Source organism: Mesocricetus auratus, unplaced genomic scaffold, assembly GCF_017639785.1.
Source record: "Mesocricetus auratus isolate SY011 unplaced genomic scaffold, BCM_Maur_2.0 Super-Scaffold_100691, whole genome shotgun sequence".
Taxonomy (NCBI): Eukaryota; Metazoa; Chordata; class Mammalia; order Rodentia; family Cricetidae; genus Mesocricetus; species Mesocricetus auratus.
The window spans coordinates 30,974,426-30,995,553 of NW_024429267.1; the positions used below are offsets into that span (position 1 = coordinate 30,974,426).

Here is a 21,128-nt window from a genome sequence, read left to right on the forward strand (position 1 = left end):
TAAGAGGGAGAGCTTAAGTCAGAGGCAGAGGCATCTGAAGAGTCCGTGGTGAACAGGGATAGACTGAGCTGGGCCATGTGAAGAGAAGGGGAAAGGTGATGGCTCACTAAGAGGGGCATCCTGGGCCAAGAGACTGGCCAAGACACAAAGGGTAGACCAAGAAACAGGCCATGCAATCAAAATGGTTGGGTTATATGGAGAAGGGCAGCTGGGGGCAGGGCAGTTCAGCTCATGGGCTGGAGAAGTTTTAGGATAGTGGGGTGGGTATGCCAGCCAGACTCTGAGGGACAGAGAGGAAACCTTGTGGCCAGCATCTGCTTTGATAAGTCACTAAAACCTCAGCTCTTTGTCCTTGTTTGGGACCCAACAATAAGACCACCTCTGGGCAATATGGTGCCTGGAGTTGGGATTTCTGACCTAGGGATAGAGCAGCTCCTTGGAGGGTGAGTGCAACTGTTTGGTTTTATGGCCCCTGGGGAGTGCATTCCAAGAGTTGGGGTTTACAGCCTCTGATTACGGGTGTGAATTCAAAATGATGACATAGTCATGGGTTCCCATAAATTGTCTTTCCTTATCTGGGAGTATACAGGGCAAAGAGTAAAACAGGTGTCAGTGCTATGTGTATAGGCTATATGCGGAAATTCTAAAATTTTTCATATTTCTGGGCTCTTCAATGACAAAAATACCACAAGGAAAAATAACATTGGCTGGAGATTTGAGGACTACTAGGATAAATACTCAAAGTCTCCCATCCCCACACAAACAAACCGAGAAAAGCAAACATAAACAAAAAGAGAAGGAGCAAAAGCATCCTTGAGTTCCAGAGTCTAAAGAAAGACTTGGAGGTCAGGTTAAGGGAAATTCCCCTGTAAATTCTCTTAGCGTTCCGGAAATGTACACAGACTATATCATCTCTCCCTCAGAGCTGGGAGCAGGAGAGCACTAAGGGCCCCAGAACTCAGCTCTCTGTTTGGCTGGGTTACACCTAGGGTGAAGGGGCCTACCTTTCAGGCAGGAAAAGGAAAGTTTTTTACATGCAAAGCTCAGGAAAACGAAACCCAAGCCACAGGCAGCTGCCCCAGACTCACTTCACTTCGCGGGTTTTTCTCCTGCGCTTGAATAGAGTGTGGCACCTGCACTTTTTGCAGGGAGATTTGGAAAGCAGAGCCACTGCGGGTTCCAGATTTGCTACTTAACAAAGGTAAGCCAGCTGCCCTGTCTGTCTCAGGAGAATCCCTTGCCTTCGCAGAACCCAGGAATTACAGAGGCCCCAGGAGGAGGAATCTGAAGGTGGAGTTGTGGCCTGGAGGCTGGGAAAGGTGTCCAGAAGCCGGGAAAGTGGAGGTGGGCACAGGGACTCTGGCTGGAGAGGTAAAACGTAGCTCAGTAAGGTTTGCCTGTAGGCAGGTAGGGGTTTAGGGTTATTTTTCAGGGGCCTTTTTTAACAAGGAGACAGTTCTTCCATTCTCTAGAGTTTCTTTAGAGGTGTCCTTTGTGACTTCCCTTTCAGGATGGTCTTTAGGTGGTAAACACAATTTCCTGTTTGATTCAGCAAAGGGTTCTATCTCCATGGAGGTCATAGCCTTGGCCCCATTTGGGAGGCATCTACTGTCAACATTTGTAAAAATGTTAATTAAAGAGACAAAGGGGCCAAAAACAAAACCAACTACCTCCAACCGGAATAATCAGTCCTTGACTACTAGTAGCTGGACCTAGTACTTGTGAAGTCTCACACAAAGGTTAGAGATTAGCTTCTAACGTGCCAGACTGCTCACATCCAAGGACCACTCTCACAAAGGAAGGTTAGTGCTATATAAAACATATTACTTAACAAGACAAAGGGGTGCTCACAACTGAAATGCACAGAAGTCCATTAAGAGCAACTAATTGTTCTTACATGTTTCAGACACCCATTCCCTCGCAGGAGGGTCATTCTCTCAGAAGCTGTTTGCTTCTGTCGCTCTTGAAGCAGATGTTATTAAACATTTTAAGTATCATTTCTGGTCTGGTGACTGTTTCTCCCTCATACTTGTTATTACATTGACCAGAATCTCTACAGTTTATACAGGGTGTTTAATGAAAGATTTTTCTTAGAGAAAAAAATGCTTTTCTGAAATGATCTTGAATTTTCTTCTTTTGTCTTTGTTGAACTAGCAGCAAACTGATGTGTTTTGCATCAAGTTAGCGCTGATAGACATATCAGACCATCTTCTTATATTTCCCCTAAGGAGTTGATCTTTATTAACAACTGCAGCCTTGACTTACTTAGTGTAAAATTCCACCAAATGCTTTAAAATGTCAGCGTAGGTTGCCTTAAGTTACTTTATTTGGTAGAAGCTTCAGGATGGCTCAGCTCAGTTTAGAAAGATTCATTTGGCTAAAGTCACATTAATTCTTTTGTTTCACATACACAGTTATACATGTATGCATATATGTAAGTATGCATGTGTGTATTTATATGCCTAAATAGAAGTTCTGTATAAATGAGAATAATTATGCATGCAAGGCAAAAATAGGAATATATGTATATAAAAAGAAGGTCATATCTTCCAGATAAAATAATAATTCTATTATTTTTATGTTCCTAATACAGAAATTAATCTGTAATTATTATGTTTTTGCTGTACTTGAGCATCTGTCCATTAGCTTAATTTCTTCTTCACATGAATTCCTCTTGGGACACCTGAAATTAGAGTCCTTCCTTTGCTACCTAAACCCCAGAGACTATGAACTCCTGACTTACTGAGTCCATTGGTCCTGGTTACATGTGTGCAGTTTATATTATTCAAAAGTGGTGATTGTATACCATCCCAGTTCAGCATAGATAGCATCAGGGCTGTAGTGCGTTTCCTTTAGAAATGCCCTGAGACCCAGGGTGAGAGTGTGGCTACAGGCATGGCTTTAACAGACAGGAGAACTAGCGTCCAGGCCACTCATCTGTAGCAGAGAAGTAGGAGACAACAGTTCTAAGGGAATCACCGGTGGAACTTCAGAGATTTTCGACAATGGTGGGTATGTTACAGGAATTTGGGCAAGGGAGTCTTTGTTTCCTGAATTTATGGTTGCCATGGACTCATACTGCTGAAGTTGTTATGAAACAATTGAAAAAGAATGACTTCAGTCTAGGCTTTCCTGCGAACACATAAATGAATGAAGGTGCTCACTTCCTATTTATTTACTACTTGAGATGGGTAAATGACTCACTGGAGAAGTAGTAGACTGAAAAACGTGTACACATATTAAGATGATTCAAGATGTTATATATAGAAGATAACATTGTAATATGTTACTTGACTATCAGTGAATCCTATAGTTTTGTTTGAAGTCAGTAATAACTTAGAAACTTTGTACACTTCAGCCCTGTTGGGGAATATTATTTTAAAGCATGTTGCATGGTTTTTCCTTCTGCTTTTCTTAATAGTTCAAAGATGTGTTTGATTAAATAAAATGAACCTGCAAGCAGGAGGCTGAGTCAGCAAGTAGCTGACAGGAAGCGATAGGCAGGAAACCCACTTTCCAAGGGTTTTTAAGTAGGGGTAGAGAGAAGACTGACAGGTTGTTTGGAAGATTCCAGCAAATGGAAGTTAGCTACTTGATGTTCAGTCTCTCTGAGCCAGCAGAATTTCACCTCAAACCTTGAATTGTGAGTGTTTCCGGTTTACATAAAGTTTCCCTTAGTATCTTTGAAAAGAGTGGGTGCCTGAAGAGACAGAATTGCCTTGGGCAGGGGCCCCTGCTGCTTTGGTCATTGCTTAAGAAGCAGCCTGTAGATAATAACACAGCCCCAGTAGCACAGTTTCAGGGTAATGATAAAAATGGTAATAGAATGTACGTACTAAATATTTATTTTGTTTTTTTTTATTTATGTGCCTCTGTGTGTGTGTGTGTGTGTGTGTGTGTGAAACTATGTGTGCAGATACCCCCAGAGGCCAAGACTGTTAGAGCCACTAGGGCCAGAGTGGCAGGTAGTTGTGAATTGCCAAGCATGAATGCTGGTAGCAGAACTCTAGTCCTCCCAACAAGCAGCAAGTGCTCTTAACAGTTTGAGGCATCGGGACCCTAAATTAATTCTCAAGGCGATGATTACAGACACTTATTCAGTTTAATAAACCATTGTCTCCAGTTTGTACTCTCCTGGGAGGAGTGAAGGGAGGAATTGGACTGAATACAACAAAAATACATTGTATGAAATTCTCCAAGAATTAATGAAGATAGTTATTAAAAAACAATCGACACTGTTAGCGGTACCATCACCACATACAGGGAGTTGTATTACTTTCTACACTGCTTATCTATGTGTGCTTTTAAAATTATCTTTGTCCTAATGTCACAGATGAAAAGTCCTAGGAATTCAGCCCCAGTCACAGAGCTGCCTCAAGCTACCTAGAAGAGAAGTTGCTGCAAACAGGAGTCTGTTACATGCTGGCTGTTTTACAGGCACAGCTTAATGTGTTGAATTTACTCTGCATGCTTTGGTTCAGCATCACACATTATCTTGGCACTGTGCACTGTTCTTGCCGATGCGCATCTCACTTGGGCTGGTAAACATGTACCTCTCCTTGAATTGCAGGCTTGCAAATGGAGGCTTCTCGCCCAGGAACTTATTTGCCAGCTGAGTATGCCCCTCGGGATCCTTCAGCAGCATTCCAAGGTAAAACACTTGTTGAAGAAGAAAACAATAAAGTAACTCTAATTAATTGATGTTCCCAGGAAAGTGAAAGAGGTGGTGACTATATCTTTATCTTAATAATTATTTTTTCTTAAAATTTCATTGAAGAAATGTTAGTGGCCTAGGTTTGGTTTTGTTTTAGACTGTCTACATGCTTTCCAAAGAAGTACTTTTTATTTATAAAGGACAGTAAACATTATGAAAAACTAATCCAATACACACATTTATATTTACTTGTAAAAGGTAACATTGAAAGTAAATTAAATATTGATACAGATAGTAAGTAAAATAAATGTTTTGTTGGCTGTTCATCTGTGCTGAAAATTGCTTCATGTAAGGATTTTTAGAAGGTTGAACTGTGGGTTTTTTTGAACCATGAAGTATTTAGAATTAATTGTACTCAGTGAAAAGTAATAAAAACATAAAACTGGAAGCTGCCTACTACAGAAATGCCCACTTTATAGTAACCCTCATTTTCATTGTGTAAAACATACAAGACTTACTCCTTTATTTTCATTGTGTAACACATACAAGACTTACTCCTTTAGAAATGCTGCCCCATTCTTTAGTCACATATAATACATACTAGATGTTCATTTGTCTTTTCAAACCATAAACTATATCAGAGATCTAGGCAAATTCAATTGTTGGCATGACTAGACTTTTGTAAATTGCAATGTATATGGTGTACCCAGTTTTATCAGTAGTAGGATACACAGATCTTCAAAGAGCACCCTGGGGGTTAATATCAAAGGTGTTCTGGTTTGGCAGAAGGGTATATGAGTTAGTTTTCTATTCTGAGTAAACAGATTGGCTTGGGAGTTGAATGGCCTGTGTAATTGTCTTAGAAAATGCCCCATGGGTCTCAGATCTTATCCAGATGTTTGCAATTAAAGGAATAGGAGCTGGCTAAGCTCCAGCGCTCTAAGGCAGCCATTCACAACCATGGCTGTCATTAATTTTCATTTAAAAATACTAATATAGAGAGCATTTGCAGGGAAATTAAACCACACCTCTAAACAATGACTGCTAATTTTCTGAGAAGCCAGGTGTTTGCAATCTGAAGCCTGGGTTGAGAAAGGCTGTTCTGATTTCTCAGAACAGACATGGAGACCTCCTAGATTGTTCATAATTTAGCCTAGGCACCCATAGGACAGTTTGATTGACCTTAAAACTGATGTAAAATAGGCATACATGTTGTAGTCAGTTAGTATCAGCTATGGAGTATAGTAAAAAAAAAAAAGAGGTAACTTGTTTTGGGAAAGATGAAAAACCTGTCCTTCCATCCAGAAACCTGAGAACTGGAAATGATTAACTGCCTTGTGATCCTGTCAGGCCATATCAAGCTCCTACAACCAGGACAGGAGGTAACTAATAACCCAAATGTCCCTTAGAGTCAGACTCTCCTCCAAACTCCCACAATTAGGATCAGAGGTGGCTAATGGCAAAGATAATCTCTAAGCTATGTGTATGACCATGGTCCAGACCAGGCCAGACTCAGCTGTATGCCCTTAAGGTACATGCAGTGTATCTCTAGAACCCATCTTTGTGGAAGAAATGACAAGTTTCCTGAGTTGAGCTTTAAGGTACTTATGCTTCCTTGTTCAGTGGGGATTGTATTAGACCAGGAAACTTTTTCCAAGTTTTATTGTGTAGACAGATTTTTCTTTGGACCGCAAACTTACAAATAACCTGGGAGACTTACTATTAATTATAAAAAGCTTAGCCTTAATTATAAAAGTTAGGTTTTCCCCTAACTACTTCTTATAACCTAGGTCATATTTTTTAATCTGTGTTTTGTCAAGTGGCTTTGTAGTGACCAGTCCCCCATTTTAGCAGCCATTACAGGCTAACATGTGCTTGCATGACCTTGCTGCTCCTGTCCTGGTCACTAAGGTCAGATGCCCTCCTCGTGGCAGGGAACCAATCAGAAGTTAGCTGGCAGGGCTGTGCTTTACAGCTCTGGGTGTGCTTTAAGAACTGTGCACAACAGTGACTTGCAGAGCATAGCAACCGCCCTGGGAGGGCCTATGGGCCATAACAACCAGTTGACCAATCAACAAAGGACGGGTCACTCAAACCTGGAAGCACACCAATCCTGAGACTGTTTCATACCCCTAGACACTCCGCTTATGCTGCCCTTTAAGATCTCTGCCTCAAGGTTGTTTGGGGTCTTTCTCCAGCCATTCGCCCTGGTGGCGGGGTAAAGGACCCTAGCTAATGGGTTTAGCTTGTTAAACATCTACAATAAAGAACTCTTTGCTTTTGCATCAAAATGGACCTCGTGGTGATTTTTGGGGTCCAGAATTTGGGCACAACAGCTTGATACCTTATCTTTCTGGACTGCCCAAAAGTCCCACCTATATCTCCTGCCTAGTTATTGGCTGTTCAGTTTTTTATTACACTAATCACAGCAATACATCTTCACACAGTGTACAAATGTCCTACAACAATACTAGGATTAAATGTGGTGACATATTGTTGATGATCTAAACTGGAGATCAAAATGCAAAGTCAGCCACAAGCCATAGAGGCCAGGCAGTGGTGGTATACACCTTTAGTCCCAGGACTCAGGAGACAGAGGCAGACTGATCTCTTGTTTGTTCAAGACCAAACTGAACTACAAGAAATTGTTCCAGTCTAAAAGAGAAACAGCTCACACAAAGGTGATCCTAGCACTTGGGATCACATAACTTTAATCCCAAGACTAGGGAGGTGGAGATAGGAGTGATATGGCTGGGTGGAGAAATGAATATAAGGCAAGAGGAGACAGGAACTCAGAGCATTTTGCCTCTGAGTAATCCTGGAGACAGAATCAGCCATTGTGGTCTAAGATAGAGGTAAGCAATAGTGGCTGGCTGCTTTGTTTCTCTGATCTTCAGCATGAACTCGAATATCTGTCTCTGGGTTTTTATTTTTCATGTTACACTTAAACACATTGTAAATAAACCGCCTCCTATTAGACTCCTGGAAGTCTGATGAAGTCAATATGCACTGGGTTTCACTCTTATCTCTTTTACACCGTTCCCTTCTCTGTATAACACCTGCAGGGACCCACTCAGTCCACTTCAAGCAAACAGCAATAAATGTTATGGGTGGGGGGGGGACTTACATGCTTCTGGTAAATTAGTGCAGTCAATAAAAGAATTAGTATTGGAGGTCCCTCCAAAAATTAAAATGGAACTATCATGTAATCCCCTTCTAAAGGAATATGTCAGCATACCACAGTCAAACATTTATTCACAGTTACTACTATACTATTTGTAATAGCCAAAATATGGAGTCACACTTGATGCTTATCAACAGATGAAAGAAGCGCACATACACACACACACACACACACACACACACACACACAGGTTTTAAGTCAGAAAGAAGAATGAAATGTCATTTGTAGAAGATGGATGAAACTAGACACACCATATTAAGAGATACAAACCAGGCTGGGTATGATGGTGCACACGGTTAATCCCAGCAATCGGGAGGCAGAGACAGGTAGATCTCTGTGAGTTTGGCACCAGTTTGGCCTACATAGCAAGTTAAAGACCTGCCAGCCAGGGCAGTGTAGTAAAAACCGTCTCAAAAAACAAATGCCAAAAAACAAAACACACACACACACACACACACACACACACAGAGAGAGAGAGAGAGAGAGAGAGAGAGAGATACAAGTCAGATTTCCAAAGACAGATATTTATTATTTATTATTAATTTTGTGTGTGGAATCTAGTTATAAAACCATGACTGTACATGATGAAAAGAAGACTCAGTTATCTGAGGGACTAGTCAGAATCCAGTGGGAAGATATAGGCTGGTACACAAGACAGCAATGGAAGATGAATTGTGAGCAAAGGGTGTGATATTCAGATATGTCAGTGTCACAATATAATGTGTTACTTTGCTAATTTAATTTTTAGTATTGTTGTAAGCTTTGCTTTGTTGCTCTGAACCGTGTGTGTGTGTGTGTGTGTGTGTGTGTGTGTGTGTGTGTGTAATTTTCTTCATCATCTGTTGGTAGGTATCTAGGCTTATCTCACATCTTGGCTGATTATAACTAGTATAACAATAAACTTGGTTGTTTATACCTATAATTAGAAGCATGTATAAACCACAGATACTGCATTGAAAAGTCTTAAGCATCATAGACCAGAACTTCTGAGTGGAGAGGCCTCAGGATAATTCTACATGAAATGATGATACTTTTCTCTATAAAGTTGCAAATCATTTTTCTTGCCCCTATTGAAGGACCTCCAAAGCATACTGGACACCCTACATTCCAGACTGACTACCAAGGTCCCCAGTCTGGTTACCCAGGGCCTCAGGCTGGCTATACAAGGTCTCCTATTCCTATGCAAAATAACCAGACTATCGTCATTGTTAATAGCCAATGGATGCCAGCACCGCCACCTCTTCGGAACTGCCCACCTGGGCTAGAATACTTAAGTCAGGTAAATCCATATATTCAGAACTCACAAAAGACAAAACTGTATTTCTATTTTCCGTTTACTTGGACAACAAATGAATAATTCACCAAAGCATAGCATTTTCCTTTGTCTTCTGTTTACTCGTAGTACCGTTCCTCTAGATGAAGTTCAGTTGTTAAGAAAATTATCAGTGTGTGAGACAATTGTGTTTTCATGTGAGTTTGCCCTATAATAGCCAACAGAAGTATTTATTATACATTATTCTAGTCATCGTTCCAAGTATAATCCTTAGAAAATCTGTAACATGTACACAAGATTATCACTGCTTTTTTCAAAGAGGGAAACCAGTGTCAAAAGATATTAACTGCTTTGTGAAGGCTCAAAAACCATGGAACAGTCATTGTGATTTACTTTTAAAATGTGAACTTTAGTAATGACTATAAAAGCTTTTGTCCCAAGACTGACCCACAGCACTGGTATTTGAAAAAAGAAAGTATTAAAAAAATTAGTTATTATCTTTAACTGATACCTAAAAAACAGCAATTTTAAATTTTTTCTCTTTTCACTATTTTTTTTTTTTTTGTTTTGGAGACAGGATTTTTTTTTGTGCAGCCCTGGCTGTCCTGGAACTCACTTTGTAGATCAGGCTTGCCTTGGACATGAGATCCTCCTGACTCTCTGCCTGCTAAGTGCTGGGATTCAAGGAGTGCTTCACCACTGCTGGGAAAGAGTAATTTTTTCATATATGTAGTGTTATAGACTATAAATCTGCCTTTATTCGTTAGGAAATCCAATACTATAATTGTTTCCAGTGAGGGAAGAAAGTCTGGGTTTTGCTGAACTATAGTTCAATGATAATGAATTTTAGCAAAAATACAAAGTTCAAAAGTCAGTGAGGGTTGTTGGCACATGCTTTAATCCCAGCACTCGGGAGGCAGAGGCAGGCAGATGTCTGTGAGTTCCAGGCCAGCCTGGTCTACATAGCAAGTTCCAGGATAGCCTCCAAAACAATACAGAGAAACCCTGTCTCAAAAACACCAAAAAAAAAGCTACTGAGGTAAAAAGAGGACTGTGAGGTACACCCAATCCATGAACACATCGAGAGGACCCTGAGATAGCCAAGGCATCTCTAGTTTGTCTGGCACACATGGCACTAACATTTCCTATGTGCGTTCAAACATCATACTTAGAAATGTTCAGTCATTTTGAATGCTCAGCCTTAAAGAGGACATTGTTATGAATTCACACACACACACACACACACACACACACACACACACACACACACGCACAAACTCACGCGTGCAGAGTTTTGGATGAGATATGACTGTTGAACTCAGGAATTCACGGCGGATATGGTTACCTGAACAAGATGAGCCAAGCAGAGTTCCTCCACTGAACCTGGAGGGGCTCCTGAGTTCCTATTCCTAACTGAGGAGCTCTGGACACTTGCTAGCTGCTGGGGAAGGAAACCCGTTCTTCTTTATGGGTGTGACCACTGGTAGCCTTCCCATGCTCCACCGTATGCCTGTCCACCTATGTACACATGGGCAGCGCTGACTGGACTTAGTGGATTATTTAAACAGAAGAAGAGAAATCTCAGTGCTAATTGTAATCTTTAAAAAGAATACCCTGTAATATACATAATTTAATCATGGAAAAGAAACTATGAATGAAAATTATCACTAAAAGTGATAGATTCCTATAAGAAAATGATTTGAATGGATAGATAATCAATCAATCTCATCACTGTTTTGTAATTTTATGAGAATTCCATTATAAATCAACTTTATTTGACTTAAAAATTCTCCCCTTTTACCATTTTAAACGAACTGGTGCTGGGTCTTGAGAAATCGTCGAAGAATTAAGAGGAGTTGCTATTCTTGCAGAGGACCCAGGTTTGATTCCCAGCACCCACATGGCCACTTGTAACCATCTTCAACTCCAGTGTCACAGAGTCTGTGTCCCACTTCTGGCCTCTGAAAGTGTTGCATACAAGGGGTACATGCATGTAGGCAGAGCATTCATGCACATAAAAATAAATACATCTGTAAATAAATAGTGGTCATTTACATATTAAATTTAATGCTATTGGAAATATACTGCAAAGTGTGAAATGTTCATCCTGCTAGGAATTGATAATAATTCCATGCATGTTCTCTTTTCTGGAGCAGATAGACCAGATTCTGATTCATCAGCAAACCGAACTTCTGGAAGGTGTGTATCTGTTGCATTGATGGTATTTCTAGAAACAGGATCAGTTCATACAGTTAATGGCCTGAGAGTTGCGTCTTCTACAGCACTCTTCTGTGGGAGGTTCAGTCAGGAGGCTACAGACAGCTCTCTTCACTGTAAAGAGATTATGAATACCATCTCCTGTCCACTTCTGAGACGTAGGCGTCAGGTGATCAAACTTCCTTTGCTGAACGTGTGTACCCACGAAATCTCACTGTATTAGAAAGGGAACAGTGCATGTTTGTGCTCTTTCTCTGCTTGCACTAAGATAATCTTGCCCTTCACCTAACTCCTATCTCTTAGTCAGTCTCTGCTAGCCTGTGACCACTTTGAGACTTGAACAGAACCTCAGACAGTGGTTGACCCCCGTAGTGAATAGTCATTAGGAATTAGGACAGGGGTCCTTTGTGAAATATTGTTAGCTACCCCAGCTTCTGTTGGTAGTACAGAGAAGGCCTATAGAATCTGTACACTGTGGGCTCTGGATTCCCAGTTGAGGCCCTATGGTGTTGGAGGAACTGAGTACAGCCCCTCAAGGCTGCTCCTCACAGAATACTCCTGTTCTGAGTGGGAAAAGTGCTTCCAGATGCCTCCTTGGATCTAGCATGCCCAGATGCAAAAAGAACTTAAGACACCTCTAGGAGCATCACCACACCCACCAGGAGAAAGCATCCAGGAAAGCTGTATGAGCCAGTGTTCTCCTCTTGCTAGCTGGGTATTATAAAAAGTTGGCTGATATATAGAAAATACCTGTGCCTGGGACCAGCCCCAGCCATTGACAGGTCTGGACTGGAAAAGAGGTAAAGAAGTGAGTTAGGCAGGATGGTCCAGAGAATCTTGCAGACTGACTGACTAACTAGTGATCAGGTTGCTTTATTTATAAAACAAAGACGGACATACTATTTTTCAAAGGATGTAGATATTATTTCATGTCTGAATGTTTGTTTGATTTTCTATAACATCTCCAGGATTGTTTGGTCAGTTACAATGGAATAAGTACAGCTAGAACTGATTTTGCTTTTATCATAGTCCAATGGTCCTATTTCAAAGAATCTATAAACTACTTTTGTTAGGGCAAGCATGCTTAATATATAACAGCTTGTTTTCAGATTCTCTGGCCCAATATCCTGTTCTGATTCACTCCCATTTTTACATCTGTGCTTTTAGAAAGACCCTCTTACTGTTTTTGCTCAAATAATGTGGGTAGATGTGTGTTTGAAAACCACACACACACACACACACACACACACACACACATCAAAATCACAAGCCAGTGATTCAATTTAGAGACTAGAAACACAACAATCACTCTGTAATCTCTAAAGAAAACTCTGCCAGATGAGATAACTGGGCGTTTATCCAAACACCTAGCTCTACTTTCCCCAGCAGCACTGTACAGAAACTGGAGCTCTTTGTGATAGAGTCCTTGGAGGTGGAGATGCATCTTGCTCCCTTAGGAAGTCTCACATATGGACATCTTTCCTCCTTACCTTAATATTCTCCTCCTTTCCCACTACCATGTCCCGAATCCAGATCACCTCTCCACTGCTTGTCTCCCCTTTCCTGCTGCTCCCTGCAGTCTCAGGCACACCTTCCCACTGCTGCCTTAGGAGAGAGTCACCATTCCTAACAAAGTGGTCAATGTGGTTTCCCCTGTTGTTTTCAGTCGTAACAGGCTTTGAAACAAATAATAAATTTGAAATCAAGAACAGCCTTGGGCAGATGGTTTACTTAGCTGTGGAAGATACTGACTGCTGCACTCGAAACTGCTGTGAAGCATCTAGACCTTTCACCTTGAGGATCCTGGATAATCTTGGCCGAGAAATCATGACTCTGGAGAGACCCCTGAGATGCAGTAGCTGTTTCTTTCCCTGCTGCCTCCAGGAGGTCAGTGTGACGTTCCCACAGCAACTGAGAAGTGCAATAAGAGTTTTTAAGAATGCATTACACCTGGATGGTTTGGCCATGGTTACATTCAACATGCACTCTTGCTTTTGTAGATAGAAATCCAGGCTCCTCCTGGTGTGCCGGTAGGGTATGTGACTCAGACCTGGCATCCTTGTCTGCCAAAATTCACTCTTCAAAATGAGAAGAAGCAGGATGTTCTGAAAGTTGTTGGTCCATGTGTTCCATGCACCTGCTGTACAGACATTGACTTTAAGGTAAATATTATAATGTCTACAGGATGTGCTTTCCTGACATGAAAAGAATATATTCCTATAGGAAGTTCCTGGTGTCAGTTGATGTGTGCTCATCTAATTAATCATCATTTAATTATTCAGAGCAAAGGTCATTACTATGATTAAAGGTTAATGTAGAGTGTCCTCAGTGCCATGTAAACAGAGGTCAATTCAGATAAATTAGAAGGAAAAGAAAGCCTCCACCATTTAAAAATTCTATAGATTTTCCTAGTGATTTACTGAATGGCTAGACTGTTTACTGTGCAAATATGAGAACCTGGAACAGAAACCCAGAACTCACAGGAAAACCTTAGTATGAAGGTATCTACCTCTACTCCCAATTCAGGTATTTGTGAGGTAGGAGGCTTCCTAGGGCTTGCTGGCCAGCCAGTCTAGCTTAATAGGAAAAAGCCTGGCTTAGTTAAAAAGACCAAGTCTTAATGAGGTGGGCAATGATAAAAGACATCCAACTTTGACCTTTGATCTCTATAGCCACCATGTTATGCATTGCATGACCACCCATGCCCAAACATGAATACATGAATACACACACACACACACACACACACACACACACACACACACACAGAGTTAACACAGTATCACTTGTTTTAAACCTAAGAGTTTAAATTCCTCTGTCCTTCTTTCTTACCCCATTCTGCATAATAAACCTCACCAGTTCTTTCGAAGGTACACAAATTCTATCACTAGGAATTCCTATCGAACCCCCACTGATGTAATACAGTGTCAGTGTGGAGACTAGAAGCCATGTCTGCTCTCTTCTCTGGTGCTTCATTTTCCATGGCCCAGGGTGAACTGTGGCTTGAAAATAGAAAATAGGAAATTCCTGAAATACACAGAACTTAAGTTGTAAATTATACTCTATTCCCAGTGTTGTGAACCAACCTGAGGCTGACCCACTCCATCCTGCCTGGATGTGAGTCGTCTTCCTGCACACCCTCCAGAATGCCCTTCACAACCGTTTCTGAGGGACCAGTCACAAAGCGCGTTCTTGTGTTGTCTCAGCGCAGTGGTCAAGCAGCCATCATTCCGTAGCCTAAAGTAGCCGTGTGACCTGTGCAGCCTTCATCTCACTGCCTGACACTAGTCAACTCACTTCATCAAGAATAAGTAAATAGAGAATAAGATCGCATTTTTCTGTTTCACTAATAGTTTTCTTTTAAACAGTTCAGTTTTCCCACCCCATAAAATAAACTCTATAACAGAGATACATTAATAGGAAACAATTTCACATACACAGTGTAGGCCTCCAGAAAGGCTTGGCCATGTGACCCTTGCGTAAGACCCACTTCTCTCAAAATACATTGTATGGTTCTGCTTCTCAGGGCTCTGGTAAACCCTTGGAGTAAATGAGGCCATTGGAATATGAATATGTCTGACATTATAAGATTCCTGCAACAACTGACCTAGCCAGCCTCATTGCTCTATTGGGGAATTTGTTAAATTGAAAATCCATGTATTTTTCTTGAAAAATGAAAATGAGGAAAAACTGGACTTAATTTCCACACAGAGGAAAGATTCCCTGAGGTTGAATGGAGTTGTCCCTTTGTCAGAACTCTGGCACCCCAACCCCAGATCTCCCCAAGGCTTCTGATTTCCAGGTTCACTCAGTTTTTACACCCTCTTCCTCCATTCATATGGACTCAATTTCTCTGAGACACTGAGTGTGTGAAGGAAGTTTGCCCTTCTTACAGAATCTATGTTGAAGGGCAGAGCTGAGCGTTTCAAGAAAATACCTGTGACAGAAAACTGTGTATATGATAAGTATGTATGAAACCACTTAAGAACATTTGTAATGATAATTCTTCATACAGAACATTATGCTTGTGTAAGAGTCAGAGAAAGTAGTATTTAGTTACTACATAGGATAGACCTTTTTCTTTTTTTAACCAAGGGACACTATTAAGGGAAATTTTGCTGTTGTGTGCTTAATTTTAAAAATGGAGTTTTGTGATTTTATTAATGATTTTAAGTCTTGTTGTGACATCCGTCATCATAGATGCCTTCAAATAGTCATTGCCTTAAATAAGTTACTTCCTTTATGACATTTTAAGAATGATAATATTGATGTACTGTCTTTGAAAGAAATTAGAAACTTGTTCTGTTTCCTGTACAATATATGATGGCAATGTTTATGTCTTAAAAATGGGAAATGTTAGTATGAGCCTCTACCGTTAGAACTGTGAATAGAACAATTACAGTTGTTATGCCAGTTCATTAATTCAGAGATGGCATTGTCTTATTCAGGAGTCTTATTGAAAATTTCACCTGGGATCTAGAGGTGTGGCTTTTCAGCCAAAGGAAATTGCTACCAAGTTGTCCAATCTGAGTTCTACCCACAAAACTAACATGGAGGAAGGAGAACAATGACATACCAAAATTGTTCCTGAACCTATACCAAGATATACAAGTTCTCTCTCTCTCTCTCTCTCTCTCTCTCTCTCTCTCTCTCTCTCTCTCTCTCTCTCTTTCTCTTTCTCTCTCTCTCTCTCTTTCTCACACACACACACACGCTAAAAACAATTCTCAAATCTAGCTAAAATCCTTTTGTTCTAGTTACTTTTTTCTGTAATTTACAATTTACATTTCTGATCATCCCTTCAATAAAATTACATCTGATAATGAATTCAGCTAATTTTAAGTTATTGCTTTCTAAAAAAATGGTAAATAATCATATGTTTATTTTTAGTTTTGAGTTTATGATGCTGACAAATTACCACTTATCTTCCATAATATAATTCACACTTCAAGCATATCTGTGACGTTTTATGACTGACTATAAAAGCTTATGACAACTATTGCACATAAAGTGCTAAGACATTACAAAATAGGATTTATTTTAGGCCAACTTATCAAAATGTCACATCTGATGCAACTACAATGGTTCATGACCTCAAATTGACATCACTTCACATCATGTCCTCTAGTACAGCTGAGTTCCTCTGCACTGATGGAAGCTCATGTAGATGGCTCTAACTTGGACCAGGAAGTAACCTGCTATCTGCTCAAGGAAACTTTGTCATAGAACTGTACCCACAGCATCTCAATGGGTGATACTGCTCATTGGTGATCATCTAGGCAAAGCAAATTAGCCATGGAGAACATTCAAGTCATCTGCCACACCCTGTCATCAAATTAGACATAACAAAACCTAATTCTCAAGGAAAAGAAAGTATACTATGCCTAGTGTGGGTGTGGGATGAGAGTACTATTCTATGAGCAATAGTTTGTGACTTTTCTTTCATATTAGAAGTAAACATCAATACATTTAACATACCATCCTCCTCCAGCCACACCACAATGTTGACTACTTCTCAACATCCCCATGTTTGCTTGGTGGATCCTGTCTGAGGCAAGGGCTTTAATGGAGGCTGCTCCCTCCTTTGATGCCTTTTGCAGTTTTGGAAAGGACACATCTATCTCCTCCTCCTTTGGCTCAACCCTGTGTGTACATACTTTAGTAAGGATCTGCATTCCCTCTATGGAGTGGTTTTACTTTGTGCCCTACCCATTTTACTGTAAAATAGGACCCTGGACTTTGCTTCCACAGAGTCCCCAAACCAGAAGCTTTTCACATTGGAAATCTGGTTTCACATACTTTTCTTCTTGTTTGTTCTATTCCCTGCTAGTTATCAAATCCTGTCCCATCTCTGCCGCAGTAGCCTCACATGGAGCTTCTTGTTGGTCCTTCCACCCATCAGCTGGTCTTTAGTATTTTCTTTGCTTTTTGCCTTTAATGCCCCCCACCCCCCACCCCCGTCTTGGCTTCATGGCCTCATAGTTGGCAATGAGCCTCTGCCACATTTATACAGTCATCCTGCATGAAAGTTATACTTTTCAAAGCAGATAGTCTAAGAGGAGTTTCATCTGTTGTTATCTTCCCAATAGCTTCTAGAAATTGAAGAAGAGAAACATTTTTAAACATGATTTTAAGAAAATATTTGTCTGACTTTACTCCAGCTTTGAAATTGGGTTTGCTATCTTACGTTTTGATTTTCATACGTAGATCAAGTCTCTTGATGAGCAATCTGGAATTGGCAAGATCACCAAGCAGTGGTCTGGGTGTGTGAAAGAGGCTTTCACAGATGCAGATAACTTTGGAATTCAGTTCCCGCTAGACCTTGATGTGAAGATGAAGGCTGTGATACTTGGAGCATGTTTCCTCATAGTAAGTCTGTTCCTGCTAATCCATAATGATTGGGCAGATTGGGAATCCCAAAGTGTCATTGTTACACTGATGGATTTTATATGAGATTCTGCTTTGTCATAGCTCTTCAATAGCTTGTATCCTGAAATTCAGATCTGGAGGACTACTTTTGCTCTAGAAATCTATAGATCAACACAAGACAACATAGATTTTGTCATTCAGAGGTCCTTGTCTTTCAGTTTTTTTTAATGAAACATAAAATTAGAGATTTGGAGGCAGTGTTGATTCTAATTGGAAAAAGTCTGATCAAAATGCACATGTTGTTAAGCATAAAATTATTGTCTAATATATAACTATAAATTACAATATAGTTACAATTAGGCTGTAGAGATTAATTAATTGAAACATTTATATATCCAGGTACCTGGGCAGTTCAAATAAATCAGAAACTCATGATCAGTTTTCATATAGTATCTCAGCAGATTCCAATATGCAGTCAGTATTCATCATTATCAGGATACTCAGGGAACTTCAAACATTCCCTGCCCAGATTACAATTCCACTAAATTAAACTCTCTGAAGTTTTTTTTCCAGCTTTTAGTCTTGATAGCATTTCTAGCTGGTTCCATTATGTAGCAAGGTTTGAAATGTGAGGTATCTTAAACATTGTTTTGGAGACGCAGTAAGAAAAAAACAAGAGCTTGTGCAGCCCTACAGTCTGGGTTCTTTCAGCAAACAGATACAAATTAAAATAAAGCTAAAATAAAACAGGATGTCACCATAATACCTATTGTGAACCATGTCTGGGCATCAATTCAAGGAAAATGGTCTGAAAAGTCACCTATGATATTTCAAGTAAATATAAACGATGATGCTTTTTGATTGCATGAGGGATATTTTCTGGTGTTTTAGCAAAAACAATTGTCTATATCTGTGTCTATTCAATATAAACTTGTTTTGTAAAATATTTTTGATTTTAAATAATGTGGATAGGAGAATGGAGTTGTACGGTTAGTAACAGGTAGACACAGCTTAATCATTATTGAAGCCAAATGAGCAGGTGCTGCGACTTTTTGCACTGCTGTTCTTTATTTCAGTTTAAACAAATGCTTCAACAAAATGAACCTTATGTAAAAAAGAGGTGTGTGTGTGTGTGTGTGTGTGTGTGTGTGTGTGTGTGTGTGTTGAGTAAGTGTAAAGAACACTTACAAAGTAAATTTAGCCTTATTTTGGGGAAAACATCTTAAATCAGAGTCTGTGTACATGAAAGACCTGCATTTAGCGGAAGGACATGATGTGCAGGGTTTATATTGTTGTGAAGCAGGGTTAAAGGTGGATTGGCAATTATTTTATAGATAGGAAAAAAGAAAGTTCTGAATGTTGTAGCAAAGAAGGTGATGCATGTAACATCAACTTCAAAAACTATGGAAAAGAAGTCCAAAAATTTTCAACCCAATATATAATAAATGAGATGGCCAATATATTTATTAAACATTGTGCAATATGGGGATGTATTGAATGATTACCCCATGTTCCATAAATACATGCACATTTTGAGTCAATTCACAGAAAAAAAATTCTCAAAATATTTGGGAAGCTTAAACATTGGGAAGCTTTTGTAAATATAGAGTCAGTTATTTAAAATTGAACATTGCTCAGTTCAAAGCTAGGCTGAAAAAATAGCTGTGAATACAAGTTTGAAAAGACATAGTGAGGCAACTGTGAGAGACAGATTGAAAGCTCAGTAACACAGACATCGGATCAGCGGAAGAGCTGAGTTATTACTGTTGGTGGAATAGAAGAACGTAGAGAATGGGAAAGAAATGAATTCCATATGATTTGCTAGTTAGAGAAAGGAAACAATGTGGGAAAGAGTAAGAAGGTTTAGAAGAGAATTGCTGTCCCTGAGCCAGCATGCCTGGTGTGTATGTCATTCTGAATGAAAAGGCTCCATCAATCCCATGATCTAACTCTGACTGTGGATCTCCTGTCATGTGAGCCATTACATTAGTGGAATAAAACTGGAAAGAGATGAGGGATGGGCTGGAGGTTGTCAGCACTTCCAGAGGATCTGAGTTTGAATTCCAGCACCACATGCAACTCACGCCCAACTATTAGTCCAGTTTAAGGGGATCTGATACCCTCTTCAGACCTGCACAGGCACAGACATGCATGGAGATACAACACTGATAAACATACACTTAAATCCTTGATAAAAAACAGTTTTCAACTGAGGAAGAATAACGGAAAAATTTCAAGGGAAATACGAAAAAAGAATATTTAAAGAGGTATAAGGGAATTAATTAAATAGATACAGACATAGAAAAATGAATAAAATTAGAGAATTTAATTTCTCTTGTAATCAGAAGGGAAAGGTTATACTTACTTATAGATTTTCCAACATTTACTCATTATATTTAGTTCATCTTGGATGACACTATGTCATTGGGCATTAAGTGCTCTTACTTTTCTGTATCTAAGAACAGGTCATTCTTTGTCTCTGAAACACTATTTTTCTGTGTTTGTTTCTGTCTAGGACTACATGTTTTTTGAAGGCTGTGAGTAGGAACAAACATTTGCACTGTTGTGGGTGCGAATGAAGAAGACAGAGATTTGACTTCTGCACAATGAGAACACGGACATGGGAAACTGGCAGCTTTATTTTTCTATGGTGAAATTTCTCAGAATTAAGCTATAATACATGAGGCATAATGCATACACTTTTGCTTTCCAAATCATATTTTACCTTCTACACAATTGGAATAGACTTGGGTATATGTCTTTATAAACATCTAAAATATTCTCTGCATTCAAGATAAAAATGAAAATGTATATTTAGAAATAAAACATTTTATGGAAAATTAACTTGAATCTGTGATTTTTCATGTTTTTTTTCAATATAACCCTTGCAATTGCTAATTATAAAGCTATCAGTCTATCAAATCTATTTAGTTTGTTTCTCATAACTTGATGTTATTTTGAAAATATACGTTTTGAAAGCTTTTTAAATGTTACTATTTTGTTGTCTGGGAAATATTACTCAATAAAATGCAAATAAAAGTAACTGTACGCCGGGCGATGGTGGCGCACGCCTTTAATCCCAGCACTCGGGAGGCAGAGGCAGGCGGATCTCTGTGAGTTCGAGGCTGGGCTGGACCGACAGCCTCCAAAACAATACAGAGAAACCCTGTCTTGTAAAACCAAAAAAAAAAAAAAAAAAAAAAAAAGAAAGAAAGAAAGAAAAAAAGTAACATGTACTTCCTACTATCTCTAGGAAATAACACTAAATGCTCTTTTAAAATTTCTGCTATTATAAATTTTTATACTGAAAAGTCCGCAACTCACCCATTTTAAATGATTTACAGTGAACAATATCATGGTTTTTTTTTGCTAAGAAACACTAACTTTTAGATCCTACTCTCTTTACTGCTTTACTGTTGGTTTTCTGATTT

At 39.6% G+C, this 21,128-nt stretch overlaps 1 protein-coding gene across 4 annotated transcripts; it reads left to right on the forward strand.

Moving 5' to 3' along the window:
• Window positions 1-909: 909 nt before the first annotated feature.
• On the forward strand, window positions 910-20,541 carry LOC101829278 (phospholipid scramblase 2). 4 transcript variants are annotated; one of them, XM_005080717.4, is made up of 8 exons: window positions 910-1,201; window positions 4,571-4,651; window positions 8,915-9,117; window positions 11,268-11,310; window positions 12,995-13,215; window positions 13,329-13,490; window positions 17,536-17,697; window positions 20,213-20,541. In XM_005080717.4, exons 2-8 carry the CDS (start codon window positions 4,579-4,581, stop codon window positions 20,240-20,242), a joined length of 894 nt encoding a protein of 297 aa, XP_005080774.1. In that variant the 5' UTR covers window positions 910-1,201; window positions 4,571-4,578; the 3' UTR covers window positions 20,243-20,541. The 4 variants fall into 4 exon arrangements, with proteins under 4 accessions (XP_005080774.1, XP_040596129.1, XP_040596130.1 ...); XM_021233375.2 differs by lacking the exon at window positions 910-1,201 and adding an exon at window positions 3,538-3,643; XM_040740195.1 differs by lacking the exon at window positions 8,915-9,117.
• The last annotated feature ends 587 nt before the right edge of the window (window positions 20,542-21,128 follow it).

Excerpts from the sequence above, each read along its gene's own strand:
- LOC101829278 (XM_005080717.4), top strand. The coding sequence starts at position 4,579 with ATGGAGGCTTCTCGCCCAGGAACTTATTTGCCAGCTGAGTATGCCCCT. Across the intron at positions 13,491-17,535 it reads GTACAGACATTGACTTTAAG|ATCAAGTCTCTTGATGAGCA; the intron begins GTAAATATTATA and ends TTTCATACGTAG. Across the intron at positions 17,698-20,212 it reads TTGGAGCATGTTTCCTCATA|GACTACATGTTTTTTGAAGG; the intron begins GTAAGTCTGTTC and ends GTTTCTGTCTAG.